A 26,384-nucleotide genomic window follows, 5' to 3' on the forward strand; every position below is an offset into this window, starting at 1 on the left:
ACATTTATACCAGGTGACTAAGTCAAGGAGACACTAATTGTGCTGTGGAGGGGCCTTGTCTAATTCACTTCAAACAACAACAACAACAAAAAGCTGCCCTCCCTCGAGCAAGAGGCTGTTCTGCCAGCAGACTGACTGCCTTTGAATTCAGCCGCAACACCTGTCTCTTTGGGGGCTTGAGCCTGTTGACCTCCCTGGAGCTTTTGAACTTTCCAGCTTCCATGTTTCATGGAGTGAGCCCGGAAAAAAAAAAAAAATCCCTAACTCTGTCTATTCTCTCTTCCTCTCTGTTTCTGTCCCTTTTTCTACACATACATGCATCCTATTGTTTCTTGAGACAACCGCAACTAATGAACAAACCAAAGACTCTGAAAAGGTCTATAATTAAAAATTTAAAAATTAAAAACTGTTTAACCTAGTATTCTCCCAGTTTGTTCAAGAGCAAATCTTTCTTCTGTCAACCGCGTTATCCTGAAGTGTACCTTGGGAAGTGCATGCCTGCTGACTGGACCATCGCTGGTTCTCCGTAGCTTGTGCCAGCAGTGCTGAACTCTGCTTTGTGTCAGAAAGAATTGCACAAGTGTTGGAACAAAAGACTGCACACATTATTTTCTTCTGCACAAGTCATAGAAGAATATAACTGCTTGTCTGAGCACAATGAGGTAAAAAAATGTCCACTGTGTTGCATCAGTTAGGAAAAAGCAGCCCCCACCTGTGAAATAGACCCATGTCTAGGTTTCTGTAACTGTGTTTCTTAGTCTGTTTAGGTTGCTATAATAAACTACCATACACCTGGTGGCTTATAAACACAATTTATTCCCTCAGCCTTGGAAATTGAGAAGTCTAGTGTCAAGTGCTGGCAGATTCAGTGTCTGTCTGTAAAGATGGATTTCTAGGTTCTTCGATGGTACCATCTAACTTCTTCCACATAGTAGAAGGATGCAAGACGATGCTTCCGGCGCTCCTTTCCCTCTCCCTCCCACCCTCTCCCCTGCCCTCTCCTTTGGCTCTTGGTTTCAAAGGTCCAGCCCTTCATGGAAGGAGGGTGTGGCTTGGCAGAAAAGCACCCACCAAGGCAGAGGAAATCAAAGAAAATGCCCGAGCTTCTGGCTTTCTCCCCACTCCCCTTTTACCTCATCCTGGCTCACACCATGTAATGGTGTTGCCCTCATTCAGGGCATGTCTTCTCCCTTGGCTAATCCTTTCAGGAAAGCAAAGTGGGTCTCTTTTTATGAGGGAATTAATCCCATGCACTATGGCTCTCCTCTTATGAACTAATCACCTCTCCCAAAGGATTTGAACAAATGAATTCAGAGCAGACACGGTGTTGAGACCATTGTCACATATATCAAGGGACAGTACAGGTGTAGGGAATGCATGAGACAATGCACAAGTGGCAGGAGCATGACAAGGGACACGACAAGGCCTCCTTTCTTTTGGATTGCCCCTTCTCCAGAAGCTATGACCATGTCTCCTACCCAAACAGGCGAGCCTACTGTCTTTCCTGGAAAAAAATGAACCAGATGTCTTGGGCTACAGTGTCATTTATTAGGATCACTGCTTGGATTTGCTAAAACACTGCAAGATCTGTATGCACACTCGAGTTTACAATAAAATGTGTCAGAATATAGTCCTGGCTTCCTGAATGTTCCAAGGTCAAGGGAGCCAGGGAAACTGAGGAAGCAGGGTGCTCAGGCTCTCCGACACTCTCCAGTCTAGCACAGAGCAGTATTCCCTTAACCTTTCCATGCATGAAGGAGGCAATGGGACCTGCAAAGGTAAGTCTGACTTCTCTTTATTGTGCCCTGAAGACTGTCATGTGACAGGTGTCCTTCCTGTGCCTGAAAGGAAAAAAGTCCATGTACAGGGACTCCAAGAGGAATCTGGACAGCCATTGTTGAGTCTCCAGCTCCTCGAATTCATTTGTCTTCAGTCACTCTTCCACGGGATTTTTATTACATAAGGTGTGTGTGTGTGTGTGTGTGTGTGTGTGTGCGCGCGCGCGCGCGCGCACTCGTGCACATGGTGCAAACTCAGAGATTTGTACATGTTGATTGCACATTCTACCAGTGAGTCACATGCTCAACCCACAGTGGCCATTTATGAAGCTTCCTGTGTCAGTCAAGAGTTGTGCTAAAACACATCTGTTATGCTCTTTCCCCTCAATTTCTCTCCTTAATAGGAGCTTCAGCCTCGACTCTGGCTGTGAGTGAGGAGAGGTTTACACTTTTTCTCTCTCAGTGTAGAGGGATCATTTCCATCCTGAATAAAGCAGGTCTCGTGCACCCCTGGACCCAAGCGTTCAGTGGGAACTCTGAGAAAAAGGATGGTTCTAATTGTGCTGATGATCTGTATAAATAGTCTTCACAGACAAATAAAAGTTTCCTCTACTCTGATATCTTCAGAGTTCTACCCTATTAACCTTAAAAAATTAGTACTAAGAGCCTATGAAATGCTTCTGAGTGTGTATATACACACATGCATGCAAATTCACATAATACACATACACACACACACACACACACACACACACTGCAGATATACCACAAACATGTGCACAAATGCACAAGTCATACATCCAGACAGTCTCTTACTCTTTCAAATAAAGATGATAGAAAAAAAAATCACACACAATAGTGTGAAGAGAGAGGTGAGGGAGTCAGTTAAGGAAGAGAAGCTGCATCCAATTACAGCTGTACTGTTTTCTGGGTCAAGAAGATTGCAAAAAAGTTTTCAAACCTATAAAAAGACAAGCAGAGGCTCGACCTTAATCCTAGAGCTAGTTGCTTCCCTCACCTGGCCATGAACAACTTAACACCGCTCTGTGTACAACACAGAGGGTCTTCCCGCACCTGACCGGCCCAGGCAACACTGTACTGTGTGCACCAGAGAGGGCGGCAGTCTCCTCCCCAGACCAGCGCCGAACACAAAGGGAGTGTGGGAACTGAGGCAACTGCCCTGCCCTAAGGTGAGGAGTACTCTCCTCTCCTCTCTCTCTGTCTCTGTCTCTCTCTGTCTCTCTGTGTCTCTGTCTCTCTCTCTCTCTCTCTCTGTGTGTGTGTGTGTGTGTGTGTGTGTGTGTGTGTGTAAGGACTGAGGGTGAGGGCTGCATGAGTGAATGTGGGCCTGGTGATATCCACTCCTCCAGACCTTGACTACTCACACCTTCTTCCTTTGTAGGGACAGACTGGGATGGCAAGGTCGCTGGGACTGACAGCCGCCTCCTCCTTCTTCCAGCCATATGTCATTTGCACTTTTGAAGTCACAGTGGCTGTGATTACTGGGGTAAAACTCTCACAAGGTTGAGCTCATTAGCATGGTGGGGAAAGCTTGTGAGACTTCTCTCCTCCCCGTGGATAAAATGTTAGAGGAAGCCTCCATTTCCGTGATGTAGCTTCCCATGCTCCCACAGGTAACCCCAATCAAGCCACTGGCTCACCAAGCCTGACTTGTGTGACTTGTGTGGAACTGTCTCTTTGGTCTGTCATTGCCCCTTCTACCTGGAATTCATAGAAACCGACTCCCGGCCACACAACACAGAAAACCTAAACCAGCCAACAATGTTACCAGGAAAGAGGCACCTAAAGGGCTTTCGATGAACCCCTCTGCTCCACCCTGTCTCCATCACTCTACAAAGATACCATCTTCACCCAACACAGGCATGGGAGCCAAGCCCAGGAGGAGTCAAGGAACTTGTTTACATGACCCTCTGCCCTCTTGCTGTTGAGTTCTCTGGCTGATGGCAAAGTTCAAGTCTGAACAGGTGATACTAGCAAGGGGATGTCTGTCTAACTCCCACACTGCAGACCAGGGAACACTGCACTGGGGGTCTGTAAAAGAAGAAGAGCGAGTTTCACACTGTCAAAAACCCAGGCTTCCTAAAGCGGAGCTTTGTGCCGGCATCCAGTCATCATCACATCTCACTTACTAAACTATGAGGATGAATTCAAAAGCTGACAGACACAAAGCATGCTCATACTGGCTGGCATCCGTGCAGATCAGATCACTGATAACGCCCTAATGAGGATGAGACCGTGTGCTAAAATGAGTTGGCTTTCCTTAATGTGATCAGAGATGGGAAGCCAGGATGCTTTCCACTCGGGAGTGCTCCACAAGCACTGCTGGCATCAGCAGAGCAGTCATCTGAAGTCGCCTCTCCAGACCCAGAGCCAGCAGGCAAAGGCAGGGGCCCGGGAAGGAGCTCTGTCTGCAGTCTACTGTGACTTCCGGGCCCCCAGAGCCTCAGTGTGTAGTGTCACTTCTAAGTAGTGAGGACAAATGAAGTGCCCATAAGCCCCGAGAACTCACCTGGAGAAGCAGCCTCCAGCTTCCTCATTGCAAACCCATCCTTCAGCTTCTCAAAAGTCCCTTGAAAGTCACCTCTGCTTACAACCCTCCACTTAGGAGCTCTCTCTCTCTTTAATACCCACCTATTAAAATTTTCCAGGATGATAAAAGTCCCAGCCATTTTTTTTTCTTTTGTGGGGTAATAAGGGGGGGAAAAAACCCAATGCCTGAGTCTACTTGAAATCATTTTGAATTTTAATCATAGCAAATGTGTTTTAACAGTAGTCATAAAATGAACATTAGCACATATACAAAGGACAAGACACCAGTTTGGCATACAAAAATACCATATATTAAAATCAGTTCATTGAAAAAACTCAGACTGGCTAAGACACCATCTATAACAGAGAGAGCAGGCAGAGATGCTTTCAGACATTCAGATGAATAAACAGCAGCTTGAGATCCCATTATGAAGTCAGTATTTGGCAACATTTGGACAAGAATTTCTACACTGCCCTGCAGCTCATTTATCTGTAGGGCAATCTGGCCCTTTAAAAGAAAAGCTCCCCAAATAAATCGTCTCCGTGATTATAAACGAAACATGTCAGGAACTGAAGCTTGCAGCCTCGGAGCAGCACTGACCTCACCGTTTGACTGCACTTATCCTAGACCAGGAAGCCCATGTGTGGAGCTTTAAGAGTGGAAGGAAGCAAGAGGGTGGTTATGTGTGTCTTCTGTTGGGAGTTTGTGGCCAATTTCCCGAGCTGAAAGCAATTTCCACACCATAACCATCAAATGAGGACACACAAACAAGTGGTGAAATACAGGCATGTAATAAACGGCAGCAGCCAGAATACAACCATAATATTCTTCAGCTTATTTTCCCCACAGTAGTACTCAAGTCACAGTAGACTTACTGCATGAGTTTTCCACAGCAAAGAGGGTACCAGGGTTCACTTGGTATGACCAACTCTATGTCCAACTCCACAGCAGGCCCTGGAATTTTCTACAGCCTTAATAACCCAAGAACATCAGAGAGGATGACAGGAAAGATAAAAACTCCTTGGGAACTCCCCCCTCAGCCAAGAACTTTCCCTTTGTGTCTTCAACTTGAGCATCCTGAACTGAATTGGGTGGTCCATGATGGAGTGGGCAGTCTTGATGAAGTCAGCCCAGATCACATGTCACTGGCTTCAACTGGCTTTTCCCATGACTGACATATAGTGCCGGGTCTTCTTTTGAAGCCATAATCTCATCACAAATTTCCCTCTTTTAAAAATAGTTTCTCCTTTTCCAGGCATATTGTCCTATCTGCTCAGAGCCCAGGAATTTGTCTCTACTTTTCCCTCAGGTGGGGCTCCTTGGCAGTGGGTAGGTTTCGAGCCCAGTTAGCCAGCCGAGTATGAGACACCACCCCAGCCTTCTCTCCCTGTGCAGAGACCACAAGGATATGCACTTGTCCCCTGAAGGACATATTTGGCACATCTGTTTCTTTCTCTTTCTGCTCCCCATTTCCTTGCCACCCACACGTCCAACCATACTGGATTATCAAAAAGTAAATGTCTAATTAAAGACCGGCTAGTCCCATTGGAAAGCTCCTGTTAGAATAACGCAGGAACTCACTGGGCAGGAAGATTACAGGAGACTGCCCTGTGGGCTACAGCCCTCCATCTAGTGATGCATTCAGAACAGTGATCCAGAAAAACAGGGAAAGATACAGGCTATGATTCTGTAAAGAATGAGAAAAATCCCACTGTTGAGACTCTCAGGCAGCCCCTCAGTATTTTTGTTCTAATGACTGATTGTTCCTAAAACCATAATATGAATAGTATTAAAAAAAAAAAAAAACTTTTCTTACATTGAAATCCAGATAATGAAATGAGCATTTTTCAAGCACCACTACAGCGTGAGATCCACACATGTGGATAACCCAGGCAGTAAATAGGGAAAAAGCAAAAAAAAAAAAAAAAAAAAAAAAAACATTGACCAGAGCAAGCAAGGTAAGGAAGTGTGCAGAGAAACTGAGTCACATTGGAGGAGTTTGAGGATAGTGGTTTACAATCTTGACACATAACAGGGACCAAAAAAGAAAAAAAGAAAAGCTATTCAGAAGTCAGAAATTAAATGTACCATCTGCTCAGTGCCTCAGCAATCACTGGCTTTCCAATGATGTTATATAGGATTACCACTTCTTTACATACGGAGATGGTGTTGTATAGGATTACCCACCTCTTTACATATGGAGATGGTGCTGTATAGGATTACTCACTTCTTTACATATGGAGATGGTGCTGTATAGGATTACCCACCTCTTTACATATGGAGATGATGTTGTATAGGATTACCCACCTCTTTACATATGGAGATGAGTTTAAGATATTCCCCAAGGTAGTTGGTTTGACACAGTATATGGAGATCATAGCAGCTGCTTAAAAATTAACATATAAATTCCACATTTTGTGATCTATGAATGAAGAAAAATAGTGTTGATAAACTTTTCTACTTTAACTTATCTCCAATTATAGCTAAAGTGTGTGTGTGTGTGTGTGTGTGTGTGTGTGTGTGTGTGTGTGTGTAGTATAGTGAAGTAAGTCAATTGTGTCAGGAAAAAAAATGGCTTGAATTTCCACTTATTTTTCAAGAGTTTCAGGTTGAAAAAGATCCAACAACTATCTCCTTCAAATAGACACTATGAATAAATTATCTTGAGCGTCTCCCTGTTGCCTAGAGTTTATGTCTGGGTGAGGATCGTCTTGCAGGTGATGTTTTACTGAGTATGGTGGAAATGTCAAAAAGCAACTTTTCCATCTAGGTCACCGGTGAGTGTTGGTCAACTTCTAGTGTGGTTATAAAATGCTGCCTGGTCCATAGTATCATTCTTCTAGGAAAGAGGAGCTGCAGTCATGTGGGTATAACCCATAGCAAATGAATAACCTTTGCCCTCCTAACTAAAAGACTTAAGAAAATAACATTTGGCCAACGTATAGATACAAGTTAAAGACAAGCCCCAAGGAGTAGTCTTCCCTACTGAACGCTGCAGAACTGGAAACCCAGCCCATTTCTGCTCCATTAAAGCAAATACGCTTGGTTGCTGCTACATCGAGAGCAATGGAGAGGCAGGCTAAGCAATTTTGACACAGCACAGACTTTCAAATGAAGGTACAGGAGCACTTTAAATCCAAATCTAAGCATGAATAAATGCCAGACTATCAGCAACAGTCTGGTCTTTATATAAATAAGTGAATCTCAAGCTGAATTCTCTGCTTCCTTTACTCACTGAAAAGCAATTCTACAGAGTAGTTGCAGTAACCTTCCATTTTCTAAATTCTGCTGGTCCATGGTTTGCTTTTTTTCTAACTATGAAAAATGTAAAAGTGCCTTTGTGCAAAGTTTCAAACCTTTTAATGATAACTAAATTTAAAAAGAGAGACACTAAAACAATGTCACATCTCACTCTAAAAATAGTGCCTCTGTTTTAGCTTGGCATCCAGAAAATTACACCCACATATGTCCACACCAAATACAATGACAAGCTGGCTGACTTCAAGGGCAAACACAAACACTCTGTACACCAGGAAGCAGCATGCTCTTGGATTTCTCACCTCACTGATACAGTGATGAAGTCAGGAAAGAGATCAGAAGTGAACGGGGATTTCATCAGACTCTTATTTATTTGATTTTCTGTAACATTGATTCTTTTTGGCCACAAGACCCTAAACACAGTGTCACAGCACAGGTCATGCACAGCTTGCAAGTCAAAATTTTACAGCTACTATCTAGCTACGAGCTTTGGACAACAGACTCACATGCAGCTAATGGCCCCAGAAATGGAGCTTAATAAAGCTCTCTCTAAATGTTCATACCTTTGTCCAAAGTATCTAAATAATAACCCCAAAGGACAATGGATGAGATTTTGTTATCACCTCCCACCCCCAAGCTCATAAACTTCTTTAAGCCTAGAAAGAAATCTCCTTTGGGAAACTGTTACTAGCCTGCAAACTCTCTTGGCCTTGATGTTACTTTGTGAGCCTCTTGATGTCATTATGACCAATGTGGTAGCCACAAGCCACATGGGAATGTTTAACTTTAAATTACTTTAAATTAAATACCATTTAAATGCCACTTCTGCAGTCGTCCCCACTTAATTGCCCAACAACCATGTGACTAGTAGCCATTCGACTGGACAGCACAGATTACAGAACAGTTTCCACTTATCCAACAACACTGACCTAGAAAATTCCAAGAACTGTACCAACACACAGCTGACACTCCACCAGGTCCACTCTGTGCGTCATGCAGGGGTGAGATTGAATTATATGTCTAAAGAAAATACCTTAAATTGAAACTCAGAGCCAGTTTGCCCACGTCATCACAGTTTATGTCCCAGGGCATTATACAAAAATTTTCTAGAGACAACATAAGAGGCAGCACACTTGGCTCCACTTAGCATAGTAAGCATTCTCTTGCTTATGTCAAGATCATTAATAAAGAGGAAATTCATGCTTCTTATAAGTTACTATTTACACAACACTCATTGTCCTTGACATATGGGGAAAAGGGTCCTGGACAATGTTTCGCACGTCTACATATTCAAATCATACAGTTTGGAAGAATTTCTTTCAATAGCTATGTTCATCCCTAAATCAACCCTTCTTTTCTTCCCAGAGAGGACGCTACCTAAAAAGAAATTAAAGCAAGAGCTGACATACCAAAGTATTCATAGCCTGTAAAGAATCATAGCCTGACAGAGAAGGTGGCGTGCAAGGGAGGGGTAACAGGGCACAGCAGTACACAGGTCTTACCCTCTAGCCACAGAGTTACCAGCTGTACACTCCTCTCCACTCCCACCCCCTCCTCCACCATGAGCTCATCGACAAGATGAAGCACTAGTGGCTCCTTTCAGCTGTAAGTCTGTGCTTGCCACTGATGCGTGACTCTCAGCCCTGGTTGCTTATGCCACGTGGGTAGATAGGTTTTTAGCATTGCAGGTAAATTACAGAAGAAGCTGAAACATTGAGTGTATAGAAATTGGCAGGCCTCTCTCTCTCTCTCTCTCTCTCTCTCTCTCTCTCTCTCTCTCTCTCTCTCTCTCTCCTCTCTCTGACACACATACACACATCCTAACAAGCACATATGCAAACTATAGGCAGAGTCTAGTTCAACAGTGTTGAATAATGTTTCCTAGATCAAGCACACACACAGAAACTCTGACTGGAGCTCTGACTGTCAGGTTGTAAGGTCAAGGATCTACCAGGGAGCAACCGATTTTGCTTAATTGCAGCTCTAGCATGAACTGTTGTTAAGTAACAGGTCTGTGACATTTTTACTATACAACTTTGCAATAAAAAACATAGGACACCATATTAACACATACATTAGTATCTATAAATAGCCTCCTAAACAGCTAGAACCCTATCACACATTGCACTATAGGATCAGTCATTTTTCTACTGTGTAGAAAGGTATGTAGATAGCTCTCACAAATTAATTTAAATGTGGCCTGTCTTAAAATTGCGAGGGTAAAGTCCATTGGAAACGTACCATCCTTAATGCAACATTTCTGTCTATGTATGTTTTCCCCTCCAAGTGAGATAGAAATTAGGTCAGACAGACATGCATTATAGCAGCCTGGGAGTTTGAGAAATTGATACTAACCCAACAGTATATTATGTTACATAATAGAGGATAGTATTCAGATAATATGATACCTAAATTATTAATACCAAATAAATCCTAGATTATTTGTTGTATAATGCCCAATAGCTTACAAGATAAAATGGTATTTTAACCTAATTTCTAGTTTGAGCCCTCAAATACAGTTTTTTTTCTAAAGGTCTTACAAATTTGAAAGATTTAAAAAACTAGAGCTCATAATTTGATGTTGAATTTTCATGCCAATTGTTAGCTTTGTATTCTAGCTATTATTCTTTGGGGTTTTTTCCCACAGCAATGCCATCACTTTAGTACACATCTGTTGTACTGCATGAAGAGGAAGGCTAGCATGCCAATGCGCTGCCTCCATCTTACAGGACTGCTGCTGTCTTTGCTTCTTAGAGCCCGCCAGTCACTGTTATCTTTCCGTTGCTTTTCCCATCCTTCCTACCATTTCAGGGTTTCAAAAGAACAGCAAAGAGTGGATTCCTTGACAATATTACAAAAGGAGTTCGAAGAGGACTATCGAGCTCACAGCTATTTCTGAATGCACACACAGCCAGGGACAGGGACTGATCCTTTCAGCCTAACTAATCTTTCTTCATGAATTCACATTTCAAAACAGTTGAGCACTCAGGAGAAACTGGTCCACTTACACAGGGAACAGCAGTTTTTCTTTGCCATGCTACTTTTGTCAGTAGAAACATTTTGAAACATAAAACATTTTCTTGCAGATTCCAACAAGATGAAATTGCAATTCTAAACAGGTTAACTCTTACAGGAACATCTTGAAAAACAATCAAGGACTGTCTATGAAAATGCCCATCTAGGTGTACTGTCAGTAAGCAACATTTGTGAATTTCACACAAAAATCTCCAAACTTGGGGGCAATGACGAGTTCTCCTGACATTTCCCACCCGTGTTTTACTGACACAGGATCTCACACAGCGGAGCAGCCAGTGGGTATTGCAGGAGATGTGGGGGGGACTCTCGAAGGGGAAGATCCAGGCACTGACGAGGAGGCCAGTGTTTCAGACATGAGGCTTGCGCATGCCTGCAAAGTCTTCCTCCCAGGATTCTTCAGGAAAAACTCAAACATCTGAGGTAAATCAGTTTACACACACAAAATACACACACAGATTCACAATATTTACATTTTAAATTCTTATTTCGTGGGATGGCTTGAGAAATATTGGCATATAGGTTTCCTAGGGAATTAGGCATTTCCCATTGTTTCCCAGTTCATCACTCACCTACTGGGCTTCCAGCTTAACACATAGGAAGCTCTAATCACAAATGAGGAATGAAGGAACATGACAATACACATGACGCTGGAGACACCTCTTCAAATATCTTCTTCCAACAACCAAAAGGTCTGTTTTATTTTGACTTGGGTGCCATTCAAAATGTGTAAAAAGGCATGAAGACCAGGCTGCACACACACATACACACACACACACACACACACACACCCTAGCTCTGTGTCTTCACTAGGTTTTTTTTCTTTTAACACGGATTTGAGGTTTAATTCTACTTGTGCACACAGCATCTGTTTTAACCTACAATCTACCGTATGGAGAGAGCTCATTGCACCCACATGTACAGTTTCATGTCTAAGTAGAAAAGCCTAACTTGGGAAAACGATTTTGGAAAATCATGAATTACAGCCCATCGAATACACAATTATGAGGAAGCATGCACACATCTTCACGGCTGTCACCATCTCCAAACAGTTCTCCTGGGAGCTTGCTGAGACCTCACCCTCTGCTCTTGTCTTCAGGTGAATCAAGTGGCCAATCGGAGGCCAGCGCTTGCACCAAATGGTCATTGTCACCCCCATCACAGGGACCCCATCACCAACACCTGCTTACCCCCTAAGTTGGCACCCACAAAAGGCATCCCTGTGACAGGCTTCAACCACAGGATATCACAGTGAAGCGCTTGGAGATGCAGGACATGTTGTGTAGCACGATGCCCAAGAGGAAGACCAAAACACAGGCCACCAAGATGACAGTGCACACGCCAGACCATGTGGAACTCTTCACCACACCCCGTCTGTCAGGCTCCTCCTCCACGGCCTCTTGGGGAGCTCCACCCTGCAGGGGCTGCTGTTCTGCAGGGATGGTCACCACGGTGAGGGACTTCTGCTGGTTCCCTGGCAGCAGCCGGCAGCCCATGTCTCCTGGCAGGAGAGTGCGCTCCTTAGAGATGGGCAGGGGCAGCATGTAGCACCCATTGCTAGGAAGTTTGATAAAGACTGGGGTGTGCTCGGAAGTGTGCGGTATGGCGATGACTGCCAGGACCTCGGGGTCATCGGGCAGCTGTGATACAGAGAAGCCTGGGGGCAGCTTGGTGATGCCGCGGCACCAGGGGCACCTAACGTCCTTCTGGCCGGTCCTCATCTGCTGGAGGCACACCGAACAGCAGGTGTGCTTGCAATCCAGCAACTTGGGCCTTCGTCGCGGGCTGTAATAATTAAAACAGATCTGACATTCCAGCAGGGAATCCTGGGAGAGTGTCTCCATCGTGGACCAAGAGCCAAAGTGCAGGGCCAACAGGAAGGTCAAAGAGCTGGTTCTCAAAGGTCACCACTCTGAGTCAGTCTTCTCAAGGTCGCTAGGGAATCAGCAGGCTCACAGGCATCTATCGTTCATACATATGATAATTTCTGAGGGAGAAAAACAATGCAAATGAAACTAATTAATCCATTAAAAGAAATTGCAATGTGGGTTAGTTAAAACATATCATAGCTCAAAAATATTGACCCTGGGTTAAACTTAAGAAAATGCCTCACTGCTGAGACTGTAAGCTTTTGTAATGCCCAGTGGGAAATCAGCGTCTTGCCGTTATTTACCTCACTGTGAGAATTCACAGCCAGATACAGGGAACTTTATAGACCAGGTGCTTTGTGAAGCATAGTTTACTTGTTTTATGCCCATTTCTTTTTTTAATTATATCTTTACATTTTGTTATTTTACACTATCCCATAGTGCTCCCACAAATGTGTGGGATACAATATGTTGTTTCAATACATGCTCACAGTGTGATGATCAAATTAGGGTAATTAACATATCCTATTACCTCGACATTTACTGTTGATTTTTCTTTTCCTTTTTTTTTTTTTTTTGTCATTGTCTGTGTGCTATTTATATGTACATACACATGTAAGCTCAAGGCTAATGTCAGGAGCTTTCCTTAGCTTCTGTCCAAACTAATCACTGAGGCAGGGTCTCTCAGCTGAACACACAGCTTGTCTATCAGCCAGCCTAGCTAGCTTGCTTACCCAGGGGTTCCCTGTCTCTCTCCTGAGAGCCTGGTTTACAGGAAGCCACCACACCCACCAGGCATTCACCTGGGTGCTAGGGATCCAAACTCTGGTCCTCATGCCTCATGCTTGCCTGGCAAGTAATTCATCTGCCAGCATCATTTCCTTTATCCTAGCTTATGTGGACTCACAAAGGAAGGGTTTCATTGTGACAGATTCAGACAGCAGACAAATGTGCTCCTTTCTCAGAGGTGATTGAAATAGCCCCACAGGCAGAAGCACTCCAAGCCCATCTTTTTATCTCTTCCTCCAAACACCTTCAGTGAGATAGTTCTTATCAATCAGCGTTACAAGAGACCAAAAGAACAAAAGGACAAGCACACAACAAAAGCAGAGCATAGGACGGCCCTGGAAGTACTACAGGCACGAGGCCGGCCCCACGGAGAAATCACTGGTCAGGTCTTCCAATTCCATGATTTAGGCTCGCCTGACGGAAAGCTTATGCTTTATGAGACTTTTGGCAGTGGTGGGGAATGAACCCACGACTTCACACGTGTTAGGAATGTGCTCTACCCTGAAGTTATACCACCCAGCTCCTAAAAGCAAATACCCTTAACTCACTGATCACAATTGTTAGTGAAGACCTAACAGGAAGACTGTGTGTGTGTACACACACACACACACACACACACACACACACACACACACACACATATTTGACTATATATAGTTGGGGAGAGGGTACATGCACCTCCCTGGTGTCAAGCAGAGAGTAGACACTCAAATTGAAATGAGGTTTGAGGGCCCCCTTTGCCCTTCGGGTTTGCAGCAAAGGCTGCCCAGGTCTGTTTCCTGCCTAAAGCATCTATATTCTTCCTCTTTGTATGAGTCACAATTCTGGAAAGAACTATTTGCCATGAACTTTCTATATTTCTAATTTAATTTCCTTTGTAAAATTTAAAAAATTATCCTCTTTGATACACACATGGTTAAAATAAAAATTTTAAATTCTCAAAGAAGCAACACAATTTGAAGAACAACAGTATAATACGTACTAAAGAGATGGCTTGGGGGGAAGGCGCTTGCCAGCCTGGCAACCTCGCTTCAGATCCCCAAGCCCATGAAACTCTCAGAAGCGGAACCGGCATTCCAAACTGTAGTGAAATGGTAAGCGTAGTCGGAACTGGGCAGCTCATTGGCCAGCTAGTGCAGAGCACACAGCACAATAACAGAAACTCGAGAGACCTCGCCTCAAACAAGACGGGAAGAGACGCATGAAAGACGGCTGCCATAGACATGCAATACAAAAATTACATTAATCGCTGACAAAATTAAATCATTAAAAGAGAAACATACTTCTGTGTGTTAAAAGCACCTACTTCAATATTTTATCAAAACTAAAATTAATAATACATCATTTAGAAAGTCCGTTTCAGAATCAACTATATCTCTAATAACTAATCTGAGTGGTCAGTCATGTACAAAGTAGATATGTGTCTAGCATATGGCATATGCACATATATGTGTGTGCATATGCATTCATGTGTGCTCACATGCAGGTGGAAGTCACAGGACAACCTCAAGAGTCAATCTTCAGTCTCCTCCCCCTTTTTGTTGTGAGACAGTATCTCTTATTGGCCTGGAATTTTCCCAACAGTCTAGACTAAGCTGGCCAGCGAGCCTCGAGCTGCTGGGGGCCTCTGCCCTTCACCTCCCATTGTTCATTGCTGGGATTACAAGTGCCTGCCACTCTGCCCAGCTTTTTAGAACAGTCTCTGTAGTTAAGACTTAGGGTCTGCCTATCGAGAGTCCCAAATTAGAGCTGGGAGCTCCAACTACTTATGCTTTGTTACACTGCTTCAAAAAGGCTGGAGGAGTCGGGATGTCTAATAAAAAAATCTGAACTATAGAAAGGAATCTGGCATGCAGAGCAAGAGGCTAGATGGTCTGTTTTCAGGTTAGGAAAGCAGTGAGCGAAGGAAACAGAGTAGCCATTATCTGGTTATTCTTCCACCTCCCACGTTAGATGGAGGGTTGTATCTAATACTAGAGACACTTACAGGTGTCTTCTCAAAGAATTTTACAGCTGTTGCTCTCCTTATTCCTGGTCTTTGACAAAGACACCTTTGAAAGAAAGCAACAGTGACTGAGCACTAGAATGCTTCCCAGCAAGTACTGGGCCCTGCATTCAGTGCCTAGGACCATCCACAGATGAGTGAAGGGCTGGGGAAATAGCACAGTAACAGAGTGAAGCCCCACGGTATCCCCTGTATGGCAAAGATTAAATAAAAAGTCACTTCTCAGAAAGCCTGTGCTCTAGTACTCTTCCACAGGCCAGGACAGCAGATCCCACAGGGAAGGAAGACAGCACCAGCCATGGACTGAGGACTGCGGCCAGCATCAAGTGCCAGGCGTGGGCTCTATAGCAGGCAATGGAAAAACACTAAAAAGCTTGAGAGTAAGACTGATCATCTGGGTCAGGTTGGAAAGGTCCACGAGCAGACTATCACGTTAGACAGAGAGGAGCTGTGGCCTGGACGAACAAGGTGAGGTAGAAAGTGCGAAGAAGTCTTATGAATGTTTACACAAAAGCTGCAGCTCTCATCTTAAAGGGAATAAGAGGGAGTTTATTCTGGAGCTATTTTGAGTGACTGTGGCCCAGGAACAAAGATTTAGGTTACCCCAAATTCCATGTTTCAATGTGGAAACAGTTTCTTAGGTTTACAGAACAAAGAAAGTCATAAATGGAGGCAAGTTTAAAATACATTGGTAGGTACATCAGAGAGACCGGTACAGCAGACCACTAGCTCGTCCCAACCCAAAGCTAAGAATGTCATCAGATAGTGTCGTAAGCCAATAGCAAAGCTTCCCCCATCTTGCTGTAACGACCTCTCTATCGTTAGATAGTCACAGGACGTTAGTTCTGGCAGAGGAGGGAAAGAAATTCACTTCAGGGCTAAAGCTAACCTAAGACAAGGCAATCAGCCTCTGGATGGCCTGCAGATGACCACCCTCTCCACATCACTAGAGTCCTAATCAGTCAATCAGCTTTTATAGACAGGGCTTCTTTTTAGGAGATCTCATTCACATAGAGTGAGGCAATTACTGCAATGAAGAGGTCACAAGTGTGAAGACGTCAAAACAAAGCCTTAATAGGAACACAGTGTCACTGAGACAAGTAGAGATGACATGCAACGCGTTTGTTTAGGACAACTCCACTGAAAGTTCCAGGAAGGTACCTAAACCACACAGGAAAAGTCAGTGCTAGGCAGAAGAGACTGAACAATCAGGAACGTGAGCCGCGGGCTCAAGAAACTTATGTAGAAATTAGAAAGAAGAAAGTAGGTGTATTGCTGCCGTGGAAAATCCAGAACAGAGAAGTGCCGAGTCCTGAAGAGCTAGCCACTCCTTTGTGGGTAGTCTTCCCTTTGCCCTATGTAAGGTTACTTACCCTTCCTATGGCTCACTGTCTAAAGAGAAGCCGCACCTAAATTATTACGGTGCTAACTGCTGAATAACCTTTCTGTAAATTTATAAAACCCGTAACATGGTGAGTTTTAAATTACATCAGAGCAGGACACTGTCCTTATTCTCTAATCTACTCCTCAACTGATACAAAGTGTGTCAACTGCTGTGAAGTTGACTTTGCAAAAAAGTCATGTTTGCTTAAGGAACTACAGGAACAAGTCCCCGGGGTCAGACTGACAGAAGCACAAACAGAAGAGGGAGACATCTCCCCTTAACAAGGAAGACCGTGGGCTCTTCTCGCCTTCTTACAACTTGTCTTGCTTTTTTTTCTCCTCTCTAAAAAAACCCTTCCAGCACCCAGCTACCTATGATGAAGCTTTGAAGACACAGCCTTCCTATCTTCTCAGGATGCCTGACAATAAAACTGACTCCCTTCCTTCCCAAAACTTTGTCTACTGAGCTTGTGATTGGTGAGCAGCTAGATGCAGATCCAGGGACACTCCTTCTAATGTTGTACTCAGAAATAATTAATGTATTTTCGTAAAGAAAGCAAAACAAAAACTCCCCAGGTGTGTTGATGAATCACACTCTTAGCCGCTCTGAGTGTAAAACTCACTGACAGAAATCAAACCATAGCATGACCCATTGATGTGAATATCCATACAAGGAAGGACTGACTACTTTGAGCTATGGTAGCAGAAAAAAAAATCACAGAAAAGTAATAAAATAACAGAATCCTGAAGTTTTATGAGAGATCTTTCCTTAACAACTATACCCAAGAAAACACCCTTGCTGTAAATACATCTGGAGACAAATGTTTCATGGCACCAAGATCAAAGTTGTCAATCTACTAATTAATCTTCTTTCCATATTATTTAGCTCATGTACTAAGTAATAGCATGGGGAACAATTTAATAAGTGCAAAAAAGGTAGACTTGCTCTCTCTCTCTCTCTCTCTCTCTCTCTCTCTCTCTCTCTCTCTCAGATAAAATCTTCTCTATCTCTTAGCACCTCTGATTATGACACAAGGGAACATCATTTAACTTCTCTGATCCTGTGACCTCATTAGCCAAGCAGATATGGTGGCATGTTGGCTGAAGGTCAAGTGAGTTCACCTCTCTGCTCAGAGCATAGCAGTATGTGATTTGCCAAGAGAAAATGCCCAGGGCCACTTTGTGGTTATCAGAACACTGCCATTTTGAACAGCATGTTACAGAGAACGCAAGCATTCCTCCTGGCTTTGCTCCAAGCTTGCAGCACCATCATTTTTCAATAAAGCCAACATGCAATTTGATTCATGAATTTATGCTCAGAGAAATGTTCACTTAATTTGTGTTAAGTTCCCTTAAAATTATATTATACTACTCAATTTCCAGCTCCATCCAAGTAAGTTCCACAGAGGCAGAGTGGGGAACACAGTTCTTATTTTTGATGCTATAACCCTGAAAGCCTTTTTGACAGTGGCATCTCTAATTTATACGCTGCTTTCTTTCTATACTCAGCCAGTCTGTATGACATTACAGTTTGTTTTCTGGAGCATAATTAGTAATGAAGGTGATTAGTTAGGTAGAAAGAAGAAAATTTATGAGGCTGTGGCCTGAAGCTAATGATGAATCACTCTTTTCTTCTTTGATCATGAACTCAAAAGAAGTAAATCCACATCCAAGAGAGGAAACAAGAGCTCTGTCCACTCAGGCTGGAGACGTTCAAAGTTCTTGTCAAGTGTGTTATACAAACATGCACACCGGCAATTGCCTTGGGAATCTGTGTTTGGCATTGCCTTCCTTGAGAGCAAGATGGGATACTCAAATAAAATACTCATTAAATTTTAAAAGGAGTGAGTGCTTTGGTCGAATGCACAAGAACAAGTATAGGCTGAAATATATTGGACCAATTTTTAAAAATGTCACTGCAATTTATTTTTTTCAAAGAACCTAAAGTAAAGATCAAAGAGAAAAACAGGGCACACAATAAGGAGCAGTGGCCAGGCAAGATGTTTCCAGAACACTATAGCATACAAGACAGAACTTACTTTCAAGCACGTTTTCATAAAACAGTACCTAGTTACACATGCAGTATCTTTTATGCACTATACAGATTAATATCTGCATGGGGTATGAATTACTATAGCTTTAGAGAACCTTTGGTATCAGGGATCTGGAACCATTTTTATAAAATAGGATTTCTTTTGGGAACTATGTGATTTGTACATCTTTATAAAATAAATTTAGTGGGAAGTGAAATAGCAAAGGTCTGCAAAACTGAACTTTTATAATTCTAATAACCACATGAACCAATGCAAAAACAGACAGTGATGAACTAAACAGTCCAGGCTAGCTTACTCCATTCAATTAGGCATTGCCGTGCATTCCTCAGTCGCGGGCTGATTAGGAAGACTTTGTGGAACCATGGGTGATACTGGTCGCATCAACCAGATCTGTACCTAACCACAGTTGATGTTCTACACAAGGACCTAAATTTAATGGTAGCACTAGGAGAAACAGCAAAGATTAAACCCCACACTACATCGCTTTTCTTTTTTCTACTGAAACAGCTTATATCTCTGAAGTAGGCCAGAGACCTGATGCTTGAGGGAGATATTTGAAATGAGATTAGGTAAAATAATTATCATTCCATTTTATCTAGTGCTTTAGCTGGCCAGACTGCTTACTTATACTGTATCATAGCCAATGTCTCAATTAGTGTCCAGAATGGAAATGGCCTGGTAATGTCCTTGACTTCTAGTTTTCTTGCAGCAGGGAGCCATCCTTCCAGGACAAGGGACCCTTCGTAATCAACAGTCTACTTGGTCCAACTACAGTCAATGCTTTAATGGAGTAAGGCAGTGGGTAGTGGATTTTGACAAAGTTCAATTGAGGATTCCACTTGCATAAGTTCCAATCTTTGTACAATTTCCCTCATGGAGCATTCTGAGTTTCTGTACTTGATGAAGCCCAGAGTCAAGAGAGTAAAATCATTCTTTAAGAGTCTTGGATAATGGAAATGGGGAAGGAGATGCTGACAGTGATGGTGATTAACCGGGTAGCAGAGGCAGGGAGGGCGGGGAAGAATTTCAGTGGTTGAACAGGACAAAGAGTAACAGAGCAACTATGATACTTACTGCCTGCAGGGACCTTCCTCTAGCCAAGCTCCACTTCCTGAAGCTCACTCACCTCACAGTCATTGGCCTGGCCACAGCCTAGTTGCCCTATATGCCTGTAAATGGCATGGAGCCAAGAACATGCTGTGCCCAGGGGCCCTGAAATAGTACATGACAATCCTCTCACTGAGAAACCTAACCTACCAACCAGCCATGGCTGCCAGAGGTGGTTTGATTCAACCTGATATGTGTTCTGTAAAAGTCAAGTTAGCAAGAGAAAAATGCATTGGACCTAGCCACAGTTTGTTACTGCATATTACAAAGTGACTACGATCTAGACATTTAGCCACTAAAGCCAAATTCAACACAAGTCATGATGATCACTGGTTTTGTTTGACTCTCTACCCAACAATCAATATCAATTGGAAAAGGAGATATGGATTTTAGATATAATTCTACTATTAAAAATGACAAGTTATCTTAGGAAAATTGACTCTGGACTAGATGGTGCCTTAAAGAACCTTTAGTTAAAGCACTGTATGGCATGCTGCTGGGTTTCCAACAGTATGGCAGCCCTCCAGACTGCTTGTTCACTCGATGTCTTTTATACCCAGCAATGATGCAAGAAGATGATGTTGGTGACCTTGACAGAATGCATATTTATGTGGGATGAGCAGTGGCATCTAAGCTATTTATGGCAGCCTATATTAGAAGTTGTTATGCTTTCAAACTGGGATGCCCCAGGAGCTCACATAATACAGTGTTGTTTCCCAGCTGGTGACACGAGCTTGCTGGACTGTGGAGTCTTTTGGAGGTGGGCTTGGTTCTCAGAAGATCACGGGGGCAGGCTTTTCAGAGTTATGGCCCAGCCTCTAACTCAAGCCTCAGTCTGCTATCTGGTCTGCTATGAGGAGCTGGTGCAGCATGGATACCACCTGAACTCTACCATACCCTCCCTGTAAGCATGGACTGAGATCTCGTGATCAGGAGCCAAAGCAAACCTTCCTCCTTGAAATTGCTTCTGTCGGGTACTGTGGCCGCAGCCATTGGAGAGTAACTCTTTTGTGCCCATTCAAAGAATGTATCCAGCTAGGGTTGATGCTCATGCAGAAACAATGTAATTGTTTCCAGAAACGATGGTAACCTTTTAATATTTGACTAGTGCCTGGATCAAGGAAGACATTCCTGTCACTCCAACTTGTAACCCAGGTGATTCAAACCATCCTGTAGGAGCCATAGGGCTCCTACAGGAGACCACAGTTACATGTGGCATTCACCTATCACCATGCTCAGTAATTCACCCATTACTCATCACTCTGAACTGTCTTTATTTGTTCTATATCCCAGTAACAGCCCAGGAAAAGTTGCTGATGGGAGAGAATAGCTATAAAAGACTGTCAGGGGAGCCCAGGCTTCCCAGAGCAAAGGAATGATAAAAGATGCTGGCTCCTGAACAAATGAAAAACAGTCAACTTGATCAAGTAACTGATGAGTCTGGCAAACTGGTGAAGTCACCCAGATGGAAAACAAAGAGGCTGAGCCTTACCAAGGGTTTGCATACCCGTAGAGCAAGGCAGTCCACACAAGTAAACAGATGTTCACAGAGAACCATGACAAGCATCTTTTAAGGCACTAGGGACACCATGGCAAAGAAGCGTCCCTGCCTGTTTGTAGCCTGGATGTCCATCCTTAAGGGAAGAGCCATGCCCAGAGAAGCACAGGGCGGGGGAAGAGCACTCGGAGTACTGAAAGGAGACTTTTCTCCATTGTCATGAACATGTAACTAACCACACAATGGGCCAGCCAGGACCACTGAGGAATGCTCGCTGGCCATTGGAGACAGGAAGAAGACTGGACCTTCAGGGGCTGCTGTGAAGAGCCAGGCGAGTTGGAGGGAGGACACTGCGACTTTTGTATTTGATGGAGTGTTATCCTGGGAAGCAAGGCAGGCTCTGAGCCCACAAACCACGCAGAGGTAAGACTCTAAGGCAGTATCAAGTCAGGGATTGAAGATGCCCCAAGGCCAAGTCTGACTCACTGCTGGAGATTAAGGGTGCAACGATTTGACAGACAGGAGTCATGCATGAGCTGATGGGTCCAAAGGCAAGCTCAAGCTCCCAGAAACCAAAGGCCTCTCTCGTTAAGGACTTTGACAGTCCCTACTCTTCATGTGTAGATCACCCAGGACTTTTAAAGACCCCCAAATTCCTATACAAATAGAAACTTTTTGTGATGCTGGGATTCAAATTCAGGGCCTTTTGCATGCTAGACTACCACTGAGCTGCATGTCCCCCTTCACCTATACTTTCATAAAGTGAACATCCCCCATCCTGACTTTGCTGTGTTGACATTGGCAGGGGTCTCACTCTCTAGTGCAGGATGACCTTGAGCTCTCTATTGCCCTACCTCTGTCTCTTGAGTTCTGGCATTACAGGAAGTACACCACCAGACCCTGACACTCCTAATTGTTTTTACCTAACCTTAAATTCCAAGGGAAAAAATTGAAAGCCTAAGTCTTTTAGTGCTGTCTCAATACATCAGAAAAATAATGGCTTTGCTGTGGCATCCTTGTTACTAAGTTCTGTTTTCAGCAGGTTCCAGCATCTGTAATGTATTGTCAGTAACAGTGTGTTTCAACAATGGCAAGATGTGAAAGCAATCATGGATAAGAACCAGAGAGCTATGCTCTGTAGTGACTGCCACAGAAACTCAAGTCAGGTACAACATTCTCTCAAGCTGAGTGTGCCTGGGGGTCAACATCAAAATGAGGCCTTCTTGGAATACCCCTCATCTGACTAAAAGTAAAAACAAAACTTCTGAGAAATCCTGCCACGAATTCCCATTTGAGAGCAGGTCCAGTCCCAGGATAGAGGTGAAGGGTAAATAATTATAAATGCCTTCTGCTGAGCTCAGGACCCAGCCACCACTGCCACACTCTCCTGCCCCATTCATGTTTTTAGAACCTCTTCATCTTTCCTAAGATCCCTTCCTTTTCTTCCCATCATCCCCCAGTGCCCTTCCCTACTAAACCAGGCATACAATCCCTCATCCTAGCCAAGTCCTCCAGCTACTCACTCATCACTTAGCACAAGTTGCATGTCTAAACAAATATTTTTCTCTTGTAATCTGCCTTTTGTCAGTTTAATTCAGAGGCCCCTGACACTGCTCTTAAGACAGGACAGGAAAAGTTTTCCCCTCCCCCAATAGCTCCAATAAAACTGCACCTACAGAAAAGGACACTGAGGAACTGAGTCCTGTCCATATCCCTACCAGTCTACCCCCATTCTTTACATTCGGCCTGTGACTCCGGAGACACTGTCCCTGGCCAGCTTAACAGGTGACCTCTGGGGCAGGTACAGAATGCAAAGTACTTCTGTGGTAGTTTTGCATTCCATTTTGAAAATAAGAAGGCTCGGGATACAACATGACTGTTTTACAGTTACAACCCTGAAAAATGATTCCAGCGGGAAATCTTGAGAGTAGAGCAAAGAACATTCACAATGGCAGTCGCCGGCCTGACCCACCGGACTGTTAGGGATCAACACCAATATGTAGAGGAGAGGGAGGTGAGGAGGGCACTGGCTCACAGGATTACCACTGCTGAGAAGTGAGTCTGCTGACAGGCACCTGCAGGCTGAGGACCGTGGGATGCCTGATTGCCACCCAGTCCAAGTCCTAAGGTCAGAAAGGTAAGGAAACTGATGGTGAAATTCGTGGTCCTATTGCAAAGGGCTGAGGGCTGCTGGAGTCATCCCCAGGGCTGGAAGGCTAGAGAGCATGCGTCAGCTTTTCCATGGGCATTTCCATGGCGGTGGACAAGTGTACTTTAGTTCTAAGGGATCGGGGAAGTGAAGGAGAATAACTCACCTTCTATATCCATTCTCTCTGGACTACTGGCTGACTGGATTCCTAGCCATACTCGGAGATAGTCTTGCCCACCTAACTCATCCCATAGTTCTCCTTCATCCTCTGACACCCATAGTGCTTTGGGGGTGGCAGTGAGGAGTCAGGGTCTTACTACGCAGCCTAAGATGGACTTGAATGTGTAATCATCAGCCTGCTTTAACTTCTTGAAGGCTGGACATTGGTGTAAGTGATGAGTTACCACACCCGGTTACCCAGCACTCCACTTTACCAAAGGTCTAGGTGCCTTGTGGCCCAGGCATACTGACACCTATAGTTACCCATCATTCCCAATACTAAGAAACACCTTAAGTGAAAACAAGTCCAGACTACTGAACAATGTGGGCAGAGATAGGGAACTCACGATAACTGCACATCAAAGGAAGTGCTTTATTTAATGGAACTTCATAAAGACATAATGATAAATTGTTCTTGATATGGACACAAATCCTAAATTCATTTGCATGGTTGTGGCAGCCATAGGCAGCTGAGTGGATATAGACACAGCCTCATTAGTCAACTCCACACAGTAGTGTGGTAGGGTGGAGTACCACACCATCATCCTGTTCCCTTTCTATAGCTGTCTCATATTAGTCTTGTCTTTCTGGAAACCCCTCACTAATGCAGGAGGATAGTGTGCAAATGGTCAAACACATCAAGCATTCTTGGATGGACGGTTCATGACAAATAGAACCTCACTGGGGATAGAGGGAGAAGCAGGTAGGGAAAGCTGCGAGTTACAAAACAAACCTTGTTTGTGAAGAAGAGCCTCTTACTTACACACACACACACACACACACACACACACACACACACACGTTTAAACTCCTTTAAACTAACAATGCAAGGAACATTCAATGCCAAAGCTGACAAGAATGGACGGTATAAGCCTGGTGGTGCTCAGACCCCTCTTTGAATGAGCTGGTTTGAAAGCCATTCAGCAAGCTCTTTTCTTGAGCAGAGAGTGTTGCCGCAGTCTCCGTGCCTACCCTCAGCACTCATGACTCCCCAGAGGCATCGGCACTAACGCTGAGCCCCTGGAGGACTGAGCCACCAGTTTGCTCATTACTTCAGCTCTCTCTTCCTTCCAGCAGCAGTAACTCAATGAGGGCTGATTTTCCACTGAGGCAGAGTAAGAAAGGAAGGGGAAAAAAAAAATCCAAACCCTGAAAGTAGACAGCGAACACTGGTGCAAAGCAATGCCATCCATCATGAACTTGGCTTTTCTAACCTAACAAGAAGTTCAAAGCACTTTTGCTTCCTTAGATGTATTTTAAAATCCAAGCTTGAAACGAAGTTAATCAACAATAAGACACACACATCTAAAGTGTGTGGTCGATGGGTTCTGACAAATGCTTCCGCCTGTAACCACTACACCTCCTGAGATATTTCCACCACCTGCAAGTTTCCTCCTGCCACATCAGGCTCACTCATCCACCCGCCTTCACCCTCATCTCCTGCAGCTGCTGCAGCTGCTCTCCTGCCTCCTAGCCCATAAGCACTGGCTTAAGAGAAAATGACAGTATCCTGACTAAGTATTTGCTTGTTTATGATATATCCCCCTATGTAGCCCAAACTGGCTTATAACTCAAGATCCCCCTGCCTGCATATCCACCCTGAGTATACATTTATTTTATATTTATTTTGTGTTAATATGTCTCTGTGTATAGGTATGTGTGTACACTTATTTTATATTTATTTTGTGTTAATGTGTCTCTGTGTATAGGTATGTATGTGTCACAGATTGAATGTGGAGGTCAGAGGACAACTTGGGGGAGTTGGTTTCTCCTACCATATAGGTCCCGAAGATCAAACTCCGGTCACCAGGCTTGGCAGCAAGTGCCTTTACCTACTTGAGGCATCTTGCCAGTTCCTGTGTGTATCTGTAGATGGCCCAGCACCATGTTTTTGGATATAAAGTTTTGCCCAACTTCCCATTCATATCTCATGCAGCAAACCACAGAGTACAAATACTACTCTCTCACATTAAACCATAATAGTAGTAACAAATTAATCCAGACATTCTTAAATCGAAGATAATCTTCTAAGATCTGGGGATCCCCCTGCCCATGTGGGGGATGGGCAACAATACCAGGCAGGGGTGTGGGCAATGATGCCAGGCAGGAGATGCTGCAGTACAGTTACCTGGGTTCCATGGGGAAGTACTCTGGAGAAATGGAATAAAGGCGACTTGAGTCTCTCTGGGGAAACAACGATTTTTCAAGAACATGAACCTTTCCATGTCAAGGATGAGGGGTCAGTTGTGTGCACAGTGGCCACAGCGAGGCAGTCAGTGTGTGGAAAAGAGCAGGGACCAGAGCAGTGCAAGAAAGGTGCAAAGACACACATTGTGCCCCGAGTCTTGAAGCCTCTAACTGAAGCCTTAATTTCTGTGGTATTTAGGCAACTACTGGGAACTGGGCTTTACACTATTGCTCTCCTTACGTAGAGTGAAGAGTTCATCCAGGAGATTATTAGACAGTCAAGGAACAGGTCATTTCATAATAAGCCTTTCAGAAAAAACAAACAGTATTAAAGGAGAGACTATATCACGGACATTTTAAATCTACAGTGATTAAGCCTTGAGCATGCTGCTTCTGCCCGTCTCTCAGAAGCTGACGGAAGATGCCTGCAAGGCTTTCCTGGGTACTGCCTTCAGATTTCCAAAGACAACTGTGTCAGTCAGAGCCAGCTGCAGTCTGGAGAAGT

General features: G+C 43.9%; 1 protein-coding gene across 2 annotated transcripts in view; it reads right to left on the reverse strand.

Moving 5' to 3' along the window:
- Nucleotides 1–4,519: 4,519 nt before the first annotated feature.
- Nucleotides 4,520–26,384, reverse strand: part of Rnf152 (ring finger protein 152) — a 75,257-nt gene continuing 53,392 nt past the window's right edge. For both annotated transcript variants that reach the window (XM_028883400.2, XM_028883399.2), the window contains exon 3: nt 4,520–12,607. In XM_028883400.2, coding sequence (XP_028739233.1) covers nt 11,853–12,464 — 612 coding nt within the window. In that variant the 5' untranslated portion in view covers nt 12,465–12,607 and the 3' untranslated portion in view covers nt 4,520–11,852. The remainder of the gene's footprint in view (nt 12,608–26,384) is intronic.

The sequence above is a fragment of the Peromyscus leucopus genome, chromosome 15 (genome assembly GCF_004664715.2).
Source record: "Peromyscus leucopus breed LL Stock chromosome 15, UCI_PerLeu_2.1, whole genome shotgun sequence".
Lineage (NCBI taxonomy): Eukaryota > Metazoa > Chordata > Mammalia > Rodentia > Cricetidae > Peromyscus > Peromyscus leucopus.